This window comes from Lepidochelys olivacea, assembly GCF_965140295.1.
Source record: "Lepidochelys olivacea isolate rLepOli2 genome assembly, chromosome: 17".
Lineage (NCBI taxonomy): Eukaryota > Metazoa > Chordata > Testudines > Cheloniidae > Lepidochelys > Lepidochelys olivacea.
In genome coordinates this window covers 23,258,605-23,271,523 of record NC_140427.1, presented here as the reverse complement: position 1 = coordinate 23,271,523, position 12,919 = coordinate 23,258,605, and the positions used below count along the sequence as shown (strand labels likewise).

General features: G+C 49.2%; 1 protein-coding gene across 2 annotated transcripts in view; it reads left to right on the top strand.

Annotated features, from left to right (window-relative positions):
- The window catches only part of TSPOAP1 (TSPO associated protein 1), a 232,948-nt gene that overhangs the window by 29,881 nt on the left and 190,148 nt on the right, over positions 1 to 12,919 (top strand). The window contains exon 4 of one of the 2 annotated variants that reach the window (XM_084651357.1): positions 7,594 to 7,770. The exons of the other annotated variant lie outside the window; for it this stretch is intronic. Within the exon in view, the coding sequence (XP_084507483.1) occupies positions 7,594 to 7,770 (177 nt within the window). The remainder of the gene's footprint in view (positions 1 to 7,593; positions 7,771 to 12,919) is intronic. 2 annotated transcript variants of the gene reach the window in all.

Below are 12,919 nucleotides of genomic sequence, written 5' to 3'. Positions count from 1 at the left end.
CCTTGTTGAACCTCAACAGATTACTTTTGGCCCAATCCTCTAATTTGTCTAGGTCCCTCTGTATCCTATCCCTACCTTCCAGCATATCTACCACTCCTCCCAGTTTAGTGTCATCTGCAAACTTGCTGAGGGTGCAATCCACACCATCCTCCAGATCATTAATGAAGATATTGAACAAAACCGGCCCCAGGATCGTCCCTTGCGGCACTCTGCTTGATACCGACTGCCAACTAGACATGGAGCCATTGATCACTACCCATTGAGCCTGATGATCTCGCTCTATCCACCTTATAGTCCATTCATCCAGCCCATACTTCTTTAACTTTCTGGCAAGAAGACTGTGGGAGACCGTGTCAAAAGCTTTGCTAAAGTCAAGGAATTGACGTCCACTGCTTTCCCCTCATCCACAGAGCCAGTTATCCCATCATAGAGGGCAATTAGGTTAGTCAGGCATGACTTGCCCTTGGTGAATCCATGCTGACTGTTTCTGAGCATTTTCCTCTCCTCGACGTGCTTCAAAATTAATTCCTTGAGGACCTGCTCCATGATTTTTCCAGGGACTGAGGTGAGGCTGACTGGCCTGTAGTTCCCCGGATCCTCCTTCTTCTCATTTTTAAAGATGGGCACCACATTAGCCTTTTCCCAGTCATCCGGGACCTCCCCCGATCGCCATCAGTTTTCAAAGATAATGGCCAATGGCTCTGCAATCACATCCGCCAACTCCTTTAGCACTCTCAGGTGCAGCACATCCGGCCCCATGAATTTGTGCTTGTCCAGCTTTTCTAAATAGTCCCGAACCACTTCTTTCTCCACAGAGGGCTGGTCACCTCCTCCCCATACTGCGCTGCCCAGTGCAGTAGTCTGGGAGCTGAACTTGTTTGTGAAGACAGAGGCAAAAATAGCATTGAGTACATTAGCTTTTACCACATCCTCTGTCACTAGGTTGCCTCCCCCATTCAGTAAAAGGGCCCATGCTTTCCTTGACTTTCTTCTTGTTGCTAACATATCTGTAGAAACCCTTCTTGTTACTCTTAACATCTCTTGCTAGCTGCAACTCCAAGTGTGATTTGGCCTTCCTGATTTCACTCCTGCATGCCCGAGCAATATTTTTATACTCCTCTCTGGTCATTTGTCCAATCTTCCACTTTTTGTAATCTTCCTTTTTTGTGTTTAAGATCAGCAAGGATTTCACTGTTAAGCCAAGCTGGTCGCCTGCCATATTTACTATTCTTTCTACACATTGGGGTGGTTTGTTCCTGTAACCTCAATAAGGATTCTTTAAAATACAGCCAGCTCTCCTGGACTCCTTTCCCCCTCATGTTATTCTCCCAGGGGATCCTGCCCATCAGTTCCCTGAGGGAGTCAAAGTCTGCTTATTTGAAGTCCAGGGTCCGTATTCTGCTGCTCTCCTTTCTTCCCTGTGTCAAGATCCTGAACTCGACCATCTGATGGTCACTGCCTCCCAGGTTCCCATCCACTTTTGCTTCCCCTACTAATTCTCCCCATTTTGTGAGCAGCAGGTTGAGAAGAGCTCTGACCCGAGTTGGTTTCTCCGGCACCTGCACCTGGTAAGGGGCACCTGGGCCTAACACAGGTTTGTGGGGACTCAGTCAGGAAGCCCAGAAAAGAGGAAGGTGCGGAGGGAGAGACTCCGCAGGGGGCTGGGCAGGAAGCTACTCCCAGTGGTGTTTCCCTCGAGAGCAGAGGATCCCGGAGAGAGGAACAGGCCTGGAGAGAAAGTGCTCCAGAGGAATGAACTGGGTGTTGGACCTCCGGGGGAGCCACTAGGGACTGGTGTAGTTGAGGGGAAGATGGGGATCTAGCTGAGTGCCCACCAAGCTGCCAGGCCAAGAAGCCAGCTTTGGGGCTAAAGGGGAAAAACAGGGGTGGAAAGCTTCTGGGGGAGCAGCTAATTGAAGCTTTTGTGTTGCTCTTTCCTGTTAAATGAACAAGGCCCCCTGAAGAGGATGCTCTTTAGTACTGGAAAGCCTGCTTGGACTTGTTTATGCCCTGGGTGAGGGAAACTGAGGAAGGGTCTCACCGATCATGTTGTACCTGATCACGAGGGACACGCTGGGGTGACCTCCATGCCATTACACTTCCCCATGGGCAAGTTAGTCCAGAACTACCCACTGGAGGGCTTCTTGCACCTCTGCTGAAGCAGCTGTGGCTGGCCCCTGTTAGAGACAGGCCATTGGGTTACCTGGGCTGCAAGCATGCCCTGCTCTGGCAATGCCTTCCTCCCTTCCTGCTCTTTACCCCTTCTCTTAGTTTCTGAGGCTGCCTGTGTGGTTTGCATCAGGCTGTGACCATGGTCAGGCTACTGCACATTCAGCCTCCACCTCAGGGTGTTCTCCAGCCCAGGGCTTTTTGCTGGGAAGATCTTTTGTCTGACTCCAGAGAGGTTCACCCTGGCCTGCTCTAGCAAGGGGAGCTCCAGAAGAGGCCAGGCAGTTAGAGTCTCTGACCAACAGGCCTGAGGTAGGCAGCTGTGATGCCAGTGCAGGGGGGTAGGGCCTGGAGCCTGCCGGGGGTGGGAGGAGAGAGAGGCTGGATCCTGAATGGAGGAGAAGGACCAGGCACCAGGGGCCAGAGTCTGACCCTGGCCAGGCGGCATGTCTGCAGTGTGCTGAGGACCCGGGAGCTGGAGAGAGTGAGGGGCTGTAGGAACTGGAATGGGAAGAGATGAGCCACACAAGGTGTCGTAACCATAGGGGGAGCCTAAATTCCTCCTGACCTGTAAGGGGTTAAGAAGCTCAAGTAACCTGGTTGGCACCTGACCAAAGGAACCAATGGGGACAAAAGATACTTTCAAATCTGGGCGGGGGGAGGGACGTTTTGTGTTGGCTTCTTTGTTTTCTGTGGCTGTTTGCTCTTGGGACTAAGAGGGACCGGGCATCAATCCATGTTCTCCAAATCTTTCTGAACAAGTCTCTCATATTTCAGACTTGTAAGTAACAGCCAGGCAAGGCGTATTAGTTTATCTTTGTTTTCTCAACTTGTGAATTTTCCCTTTGCTAGAGGGAGGTTTTGTTTTGTTGTAACTTTGAAACTAAGGCTAAGGGTTCCTCTGTGCTCTTTGAATTTTCCGCTACTCTGTAGGTTAACTACCAGCCCAAGTTTACACAGGTGATTCTTTTACCTTTTTCTCTTTAAATAAAATCCTTCTTTTTAAGAACCTGACTGATTTTTCCATTGTTCTAAGATCCAAGGGTTTGGATCTGTAGTCCCTTTGTAACCAATTGGTGAGGATATATGCCCAAGCTTTCCCCAGGAAAGGGGGTGTAGGCTTGGGGGACTATTTTGGGGGAATGGGACTCCAAGTGGTCCTTTCCCTGATTGTTTGTTAAATCACTTGGTGGTGGCAGCGATCGCAAGGCAAGAAAGGAATCTGTGCCTTGGGGAAATTTTAACTTAAGATGGTAAGAATAATTTTAGGGAGTCTTTCATGCGGGTCCCCACATCTGTACTCCAGAGTTCAGAGTGGGGAGGAACCCTGACACAAGGTGATGGGAGAGGACGTGATGAGAGTCCTGACCAGTGGGTGGGGTAGCCATTGGTTTGGTGTGTGGGCATTAGGTGTCTGCTCCAGGTTGAATTTACTTCCTGGAACATGCCCACACAAGTGGGGGTAGCAGTGTCTCTGCTGAGCATTCAAAGGCAAGCTGTGCGCTTCCTCCACGGCCTGGCCGAGTGGGACCAGTTGCTCACAGTGTGTTAGCCCTCTGCCAGCGGGTGATGCCTGCGGCCGGCGGGGTAGGGGTAAAAGCCTTTCTCGGTATACACTGTGCTGAGCTTAGTGCCTCGAAGTCCTTTGCTGAGAGTCTGTGCTGCAGCTCTGCTCACTCGCCAGGCAGGACACAAGGGGTATGACTACGTGTCCAAGCTTCTCCACCACTCAGAACTGCGTCCCCTTCCCCTTCTCCTGGCCAGGGCCTTTCAGAGGCAGAGGTGCAGGCAGAAGCCCCTGCTGCTCAACTGCCAGCAGCAAAGGTCAAAGGCAGCCGAGTCTGCTGGGACAGCGCCTGGGACAAGGAACACCGCGTCTGAATTTAGATGGTTGCACTGATGTGCTGTGTGGCTCGAGGCAGGTCCCTCTCAGGGCCCCTGTGTCTCCCCTGGGAAATGAGTGTCACGTACGCAAGCTCAGTGCTAACCCTGCTCCAAAGCAATACTCGTGAGATTCCCCAGCCAGGTCATAGCTTCTCATAGCCTGAGGCCTGGGCTACACTGGGCACTTACGTTGGTGCAGCTATGGGAGAAATCCGTCTCTGGAGAGCCACAGCGGAATGGACCTAATGCCTGCCGTAGACAGCACCGGCATTCTCCGGCTGACCTAGCTACTGCCTCTGAGGGGAGAACCCCTCCTGCGCGCATGGGTGGTGTCCTCAGGGAAGTGCGGCAGTGGTGCAGCTGTAGTATTTTAAGTGCAGACATATCCTGAGGCCAGGTCTACACTGCAGGCTTATAGCAGTATAGCGACGTCTCTCAGGGCATCTCCCTGAGCAACACAGCTACACTACCCTAGGCCCGTGTAGACAGTGCTACGTCAGCGGGAGAACTTCTCTTGTCGACACAGCGACCGCCTCTTGTGGAGGTGGGTTAACTGCTTATTAATGTGGGAGGGATAGCTCAGGGGTTTGAGCCTTGGCCTGCTAAACCCAGGGTTGTGAGTTCAATCCTTAAGGGGGCCATTTAGGGATCTGGGGCAAAAATTGGGGATAGCTCCTGCTTTGAGCAGGGGGTGGGACTAGATGGCCTCCTGAGGGCCCTTCCAGCCCTGAGATTCTTTGATTCTAACTACACCGGCAGCAGAGCGCTCTCCTGTTGGCATAGGGTCGTCTGCACAGCCGCAGCTGTACCAAAGCAGCTTGCGCTCATACTGAAAGGCAGGAGGAGAACAGCCTTGACAGAGAGACTCGCCTGCTCAGTCAGGGCATCTTCAGCCATTTGCAAAGGTCATCTGGCAGATGGTTATTTCCCCTGGTGTCAGTCTCCTGAGTACCCAGGAAGCCTTGGCATGGTTTGGGGGGAGAAACATAGAACTGGAAGGGACCCTGAGAGGTCGTCTAGTCCAGTCCCCTGCACTCATGGCAGGACTAGGTATTATCTGGCCCATCCCCGATAGGTGTGTGTCTAACCTGCTCTTAAAAACCTCCAATGATGGAGATTCCACAACCTCCCTAGGCAATTTATTCCAGTGCTTAACCACCCTGACAGTTAGGAAGTTTTTCCTAATGTTCAATTTAAACTGCCCTTGCTGCAATTTAAGCCCATTGCTTCTTGTCCTGTCCTCGGCAGTTAAGAAAAACAATTTTTCTCCCTCCTCCTTGTAACAACCTTTTACGTACTTGAAAACTGTTATCAGAGAGCTCTCCTGTCGGCATAGTTAATCCAGCTCTGAAAGAGGTGGCAGCTATGTCCACAGGAGAAGGCAGGACAGGCACTGTCTGGATCCTGGAATTGGTGCGTGCCAGCTCTCCTTCTGCAGTCCCCATGAGAAGTGAGACTAGGATCATTGCTTTTTAGATAGTTGAAAACCCCTTATTGGTGCAGGTACAGTGGAGTGACTGGGGTCGCTGTGCGATTGTGCTGCTGGAGAACTCTCTGCTGTGGGGTTGTGCCCTTTCTGAAACGTCCATTGTAAGCTCCCCCCGTGGGAGCTTTCTGTGCAAGTTCTCTGTGCAGCACAAAGCACCTTTCAGGGACTGGGCAAAGAAATCAACAGCATCTCGTGGGCACTGTTGCCTGTCTCTTGTGGATAAAGTGGGGCATCTGAGATGCAGAAATAACATGGACCAGTAAAACTCCCCCTTTTCCTCCTCAAACTGCATCAAAAATCTTCTGTATCTCTCCAGAACAGGGAAGGCTCCATGGGTTTCAATGAGCACCAGAAACACACACACCTGATTTCAGAGTGTTGGAACATGAACACTCTGAGCTGCTAACCTCAGAGAAACAAAATGTATAATGGGCAACTTGATTTCTAGCTGGTCTAGTTACAACACACCAGCCTTGTGTAATAAGGGAGTGTGTGGGAGGCATCTGTGCACTGTTGCTGTGGCAGGCGTATATTTAAAGGGAGAGGTGCTGAGGAGTTAGCATTTGGTTGCTAGAGGTGGCTTCAGTGTCCGGATATGCTGCAGCACACTGGGCCTGCCTAGTGATGCAAGGTCCCCTGAGCACAGAGATCCTGCTGCTGGATGATTTGATATATGAAAGGAATTAGAAAACAAGAGTTTGTACTGAGTTATCTATCCCCTTTGCACTGACGGAGGAGGAAATTCACAGTGGAGGTGGGAGTCACCCGTGAGCAGGTTTCTATTAAATCCTGACCTTTGGGAACTGGCTTCGTTTTGCAGTGGTGCAGAGAACTTCGATTTTGCCGAGGCTGCCCCTTGTGTAAAGGCTGTTGAGCGTCCGGAGAAGAGCAAAGGAGCCTGGCCATGACTGATGGCTGCTTTGCCAGCACTCAGTGATTAAGGCTACCCTAGGAAATGTCACCATTGCTGGCAATGGGCTCTGGTGGTGGGTGCAGCTGGGTGGGGGATGCATGTGTAGTTAGAGCCAGACAGGACCCAGCACTGGTTCAGCCATGCACGCACAGTTCAGCCAGGCTGCTGCATGGTGCTGGACATCGCCTGATCCTGTGTGTACTTACAGCTGACCTATGCTCAGTACCACCCCAGCCACACTTGCTATTAACTCCTGCTGCATTTCCTAGGGTAGAATGTGTCTCATGCACAGGGCATTGCACATTCTTCTCTCTCTGCTGCTCACTCCTGTGGGCCATGGCTTTGGCCTCTTAACAAGAAATGCTAATTAACCTCCATCTAGAGCTGATGGGTCGAAATCTCCCTCTGCCCAGCAGCCCCTCTGGTGTCTCTGGGAGCCCAGCAGTCATCTCCAGCTCAGTCCCTCCAGATTCGTCTCCCCTCCCTCCACTCACAAGCTGACAGAGGAAGAGGAGCCTTTAGCTCAGTGGTCAGGGCACTTGTGGGATGTAGAAGATGCAGGTTCACTTCCCTTCTCTGCCTGCTGTGGAGCAGGGACTCCCCTCTGAGTGGTCTAGCCACCTGCTGAGAGTCATTTTGACTGACTGCATGAGCACACAGTAGAACCAGGTGCTCCTTGAGCACAACCTGAGCCCAGACTACCTGTAGCTCAGTGGGATGCAATGTGGGAAAACCAATTCAAATCCATCTAAAACAAGAGGCAGAGGGGCCTTGAGCCTGGGTCTTTCATCTCATCCCAGGTGAGAGCCGTGGGCTAAAGCTTGTAAGAGCACCACCTGCTTTGTGAAACAAGCCCCCTTCATTCCCTTTGCTTTGCTTTTCAAAGTGCCTGGAGTCGGAACAGAACATTTCTTTGCTCCAAAGCACATTTTTTGCCAACTTTTTTGATTCACCAAAATTTATCAGAAGTTCCAACTGATATTTTTTCTTTCAATTTTTCGAAGCTGCCAGTGAACCTAAAAAGTTAGTGATCCCCCCAGCTCCGGTTCTTTGCTCTGGGCCTGCTGCCTAACTGTGCAATTATTAACAGTACCACCACATGTGTGGTTTCTTCCTTGCTGTTCTCTCCCTGGTGCAGGTAAATGCTCCAGTGGCTGTGAAGGGCTCCAGCCTAGAGCTGTGTAAAAAAGCATGTGCCCACCAGCGTGCCAAGGACTTGACAGAACAGGCCAGTGCCCTGCTAGCGAAAGATAAACAGATTGAAGCTTTGCAGCAGGAGTGTTGGGAGCTACAGGCGAAGTTCACAGCTGGGAAGGTGAGTGTCTTTCTGGGGTTTTACTCATTGGCATGGACAGTTTTCAGTTTTCAAATGTCTTCAGTATAATTCTTGGTGTGTAGCTTGTTGGAGAGGAACGTGGGAATTACAAGCCTGGCTCAGACCCCCGGTCCAGCTAGCCCTGTCTCTGACAGTGGCCAGCACCAGACGTGTCAGAGGAAGGTGCAAGAGCCCTGCAGTGGGTAGATGTTTGATTACCTGCACCCCATAAAGTCTCTGATACTTAGAGATTGGCTTAAGCCTTGAAGCAGGAGGGTTTATTTCCCTTCCAAAATGTTTGTTAGCAGTAGTAGGATCTGGGATGTTGTATCCATATATATGTCTAGTCTCTTTTTGAATCTCACTAAATTGTTGGCTTCAACAACATCTGGTGGCAGTGAGTTACATGGTCTAATTACATGCCCAGAGAAGAAGTATTTCCTTTTGCTGGTTTTGAATTTCTCACCTTGTAATTTAATGATATTTCCTTGTTCTTGTGTTATGAGACAGGGAGAACTTCTAGACCATTTACTATTTTATCACAACCCCTCTTATTTGTCTCCTGTCTAAGGTAAACAGCCCCAGTCTTTTCAGTCTCCCTTCACATGAGTTTTCCAGGCCCTTGATCATTCTTGTTGCTCTTCTCTGAACCCCCTCTAATTCTGCAATTAAAGAACAGCTTGTGGTAAATATTTTCCTTTCAAAAGTCAAGCTGTTTTGTTGGGGGACGCAGCTCACAGTTGTGTTCTCTGACTGAGTGCGGTTGCTCTAGAGTGAGTCTCCATTGTGCCTACTCACAGCTGCAGAGTCTACATTTGGGTTCCATGAATATTCTGCATGACTGTTTGATAACACTTAAAATTTGTGCTTTTACAAATGCTGCTGCCAGTGAAAGTGTTTCAATAATCTGGACAGCTTGCCCCAGAGTGAATTCCTTTCCCAAGCCAAATATTCATGGATCCGTTTTAGCAGTAGAACAAGTTAATTACTGCAAATACTTCATTTTTTACACACAATAATATTCCAGCGTTGTCAGATTTACTAGTGGTCTCTGAAGTTTGACAGTAACCCAGCTACTGCTCTAGGCCCCTACTCACACCTCAGTCAGTAATGGATTTATCATCACAACCCCCCTGTGAGGCAGGGCAGGGCTATTTTCCTCATTTGACAGAAAGATAATTGAGATACCAAGAGACTAGGAGCAAGATTCACAAAGGGACTTAGACATCATGCTGCTCATTATCACAACGCTGCACTTTTAGGTGCCTAGCAAATCACTGGAACACACTGCCATCGACAAAGCCCCCAGGTTCCTTGTACCATGGACAGGGAACAACAGGTGTGGAAGAATATGATCCACAAAAGCCAGCATTCTAGGTGGGGAGCTGCCTAATCTAGCCAATGGGAGATGGTGACTAAGCCCTGCTCCCCCACAGAGATACAGTAGATGTTTAAATCCAGGTTGCAAGGAGGCACCTATCTCTGCTAGTGGTTCACAGGCCAGAACCACTCAGGCACCTAAGGTGTTCCTTGTGCAAATGACTTAGGCAGGTGCCCAACTCCACACGAAACAGCCAGAGGAGCCACCATGCACCTGTTCAAATCCTTTCTTCTTGTCTGGCAGAGAGGGGAATTGAACCTGGGTCTCCCACATCCCAGGCTAGTGGGCGCTGCCATTTCCTCCCTGTTTGAATGGGACCCTATCCAAAAGGGCGCCTCTGAGCATACCTACTGGATTGTGTCCTGCATACAAGTGAGGCAGAGGAACTTCCCTGGTTCATGGTTGGGTACTGGGGAGAGACGGGTGTCTGGACACCTAGAGGGAGGCAGCAGCGATGTGTCCAGAGGCAGAAGTGTAGGTGCTGAGGGAACTTTTACCCTGAAAATGTAGGTGTTATGTGAATTTCGGTGCCTACAAGGTTTCTGTGGGAGTTTTGAGAGTCACAGTGGAGCCTAAAATTGGGATTTAGAGGCCTAAACCCAGATAGAGACATGTAATTCTGGTGTGGAGGAACCTCAGTACCTTTGTAAATCTAGCCCTAGGTGTCTTGTCTGGGGCAGAGCAGGGAACTGACTCAAGTCCCAGGCTACTGCTCTAGTCTCTGGGCTGCACTTCTTCTGAGTGACTTCATCAGTCTTCAGTTGTGCTGCCCACTGCTGAAAGCATGCTGCAGGGCTTTGTTGGAGCAGGGCTGGCGAGTTGAGCTCCTCTCAGGATTAAGCCCTGATAGGGCCATTCCTAAATCCAGAGTTCTATCATATATTCATTATTTTTTAAAAACTGTATCAAAGGACCGTAATCCCAAAGTCAAGCACTCAGAAGTTAGAAAAGGCCAGAATTAAGGTTGAGCTGGCCAGAATGATACTCTCCCTTTCCTTCCTGAGTGACTAGCAGTGATTTAGAACCCAGCGAAGGGGGTGAGTAATTCAAATTATTCCTTCCAGTGCATGTTACCTTGCACTTATCTGCATGGAATTTAGTCAGGCAGAAAAAGGCAGAACAAGATCTACAAGAGCTGGAAGTTGAAGCTAGATAAATTCAGACTGGAAATACATTGCAAATATTTAACAGTGAGGTGAGTTAGCCATTGCAACCACTTTCTAAGGAAAACGGTGGGTTTTTGGTCATTTGAGGTCTTTAGATCAAAATTAGCTGTCTCTCACAGATCTGCAGTAGACCAGAAATGATGGACTTGATGCAGGAATCACTGGGTAACATCCTCTGGCTTGTGTTACACAGGAGGTCAGACTAGATGATGTAATCGTCCTTTCTGGCCTAAAAAAAAATATCTGTGAATAACGTGCCCAAATCTAAATGAATTTCCATGGTGCCAGCCATAGGCAACTCCCTTAGCTCAGGACTACCCCCTTGGCAAATGTCAAGTTCCTTCTGTAAACCACAGAGACACTAGATTTTTAAAAAAACTGGCAGAAGAATCTTCATAATGGGAAGCATCAGGCAACATAAACACAGGGGCCATAGGGTGAGGAGGAGCTGCAGAAGAACCCAACAAAGTGAGGTGAACAGACAACACTTTGGCAGATTAAAGTCTACGTAGATAAGTGCAAGATAATGTACATTGGAAGGAATAATTTGGACTACTCACACATATTGCTAAGCTCTAAAGGTGTGTCTGTGCTGGAACTGGAAAGTGTAATTTCCAGCTGGAGGAGACAAACCCATGCTAGCTCTGATGGAACTAGCAATTCTAAAAGCAGAAGTGTAGCCACAGTGGCACAAGCTGTGGAAGTGGATAGCTGCCCCCAGTATGATCCATCTGAGACCAAATGTATGTACCTGGGGTGGCTAGCCCCTCCTGCTGCATGTATTGTCATGGCTATCCTTCTGTTTTTATCATGGTAGCTTGATCAAGGCTAACATGGGAGAACTGGGCTATAGACAACAACATGAAATTCAACAAAGACGAATGTAAGGTGCTCATAGGTGTGGGTCCACGGCTCAGTGGAGAAGGTGAGCTGGTAACGGAAGATGATAGGAAGGCAGTGGTGCTCAATGCCTACTATTAATTCTTCAGTTTTCTCACAAAAAATAACATGCCTGGATGACTAGTGAAGTTACCATAGACTATAAAGGGGAAGGGACACAGATCAGGATAAGTAAAGAACATGTCAGAGATCTTCTGACCAATTTGAATGAATTAACCAGCAGAGCCAGACGCTCTTCACCCAAGGGTATCGAAGGAATCTTGGAGCCACAGGCAATAATATTTGCAAACTCATGGATGACAGGAGAGGTCTCAGAAGCCTGGAGAAGGGCTAATGTGCTGCCCATCTTTAAAAATGTGGGAAAGGAGGAGCTGAGGAACTACAGACCAGTCAGCCTGACCTTGATCCCTGGGAAGCTACTAGAGCAATGTATAAAACATTTAATTTGCGAAAACCTGGAGGATGAAGGGTGATCACTAGCAGGCAGCCTGGATTTACCAAGAATAAATCATGTCAAAGCAGCTGGATTTCCTTCTTTGACAGGGTAACTGGTTTGGTGTATAGGGGGAATGAGGTGGACATAAATACCCTGACTTTAGCAAGGCTTTGACATAGTCCCAAAGGACATTCTGATAAATAAGCTGAAGAAATGTGAGCTCAGCAGAACTACCATTAAGTGGATACGTAATTGGTTAAGCAACCGCAACAAAGAGTCACTATTAATGGAATGCTGTTGGATTGGAGGGAAGTCTCAAGTGGGGTTTCACGGGGCTCTGTTCTGGGCCCGGTGTTGTTTAACATCTTTATTAATGACCTAGATGTAGGAATAGAGAGCATCCTGATCAAGTTTGCAGATGACACTTTGGAGGAAAGAGCTAAAATTCAGAGGGATCTTGATAAACTGGAGAACTGGGCTAGACAACAAAATGAAAATCAGCTACACTTCTATGATTCTATGTGAGTTAGCAAAAAGAAAAGGAGGACTTGTGGCACCTTAGAGACTAACCAATTGATTTGAGCATAAGCTTTCGTGAGCTACAGCTCACTTCATCGGATGCATTAGGTGAGTTAGGTGGACAGACCTCTGGGCAGGGCCTGGTGGGCAGTGCTGTGGGTGGACCTGCTCCTTCAGCTCATTGTTTCTCCACCTGCATTGCCTGCAGCACTGGAGAATTGTTGATGTTCTGGAAATACCTGAGCATTGGGGCGCCATGCAGGCCAGGCCATTTGTGTCATGGCATCTCCCAGTGGTGCTTTCCTGGCGCTGCATGTGGTGTAGGCAGAGAGCAGCAAGAAGGCTGCAGAAGGGGTGGGGTGTAATGGCAGTAGCAACAGCCTAGCTGGACCAGGCAGAAGGAATGAGCTTCTCTTTCCTGATCCCACACTCCCCCTGGCCTTAGCAACTGTCCCCTAGAGAGTTTGGGAGCGGGGGAGAGAGAGCTTTCGCACAAAGCTGCAGCTCACCCTTTGCTCATCCTGCCAGCTAAAAATCACTGCCTTAGTGGACTCGACATGGGTCTAGAAGTCAGGAGGACGTGGCTTCTAATCCTGGCTTCAAGCCAGTCCCTATAGCGTCATGCCTCACTTTCCCGCTCTGTTGCCTGGTGTAGCAAAGTCCTGCTCCACTGCCCTGCCTTGTGGCAAGATGCAATGAAGCTGCACCTCTGCCTCTGGATCCCCCACTGTCTTCTGGTCTACTCCA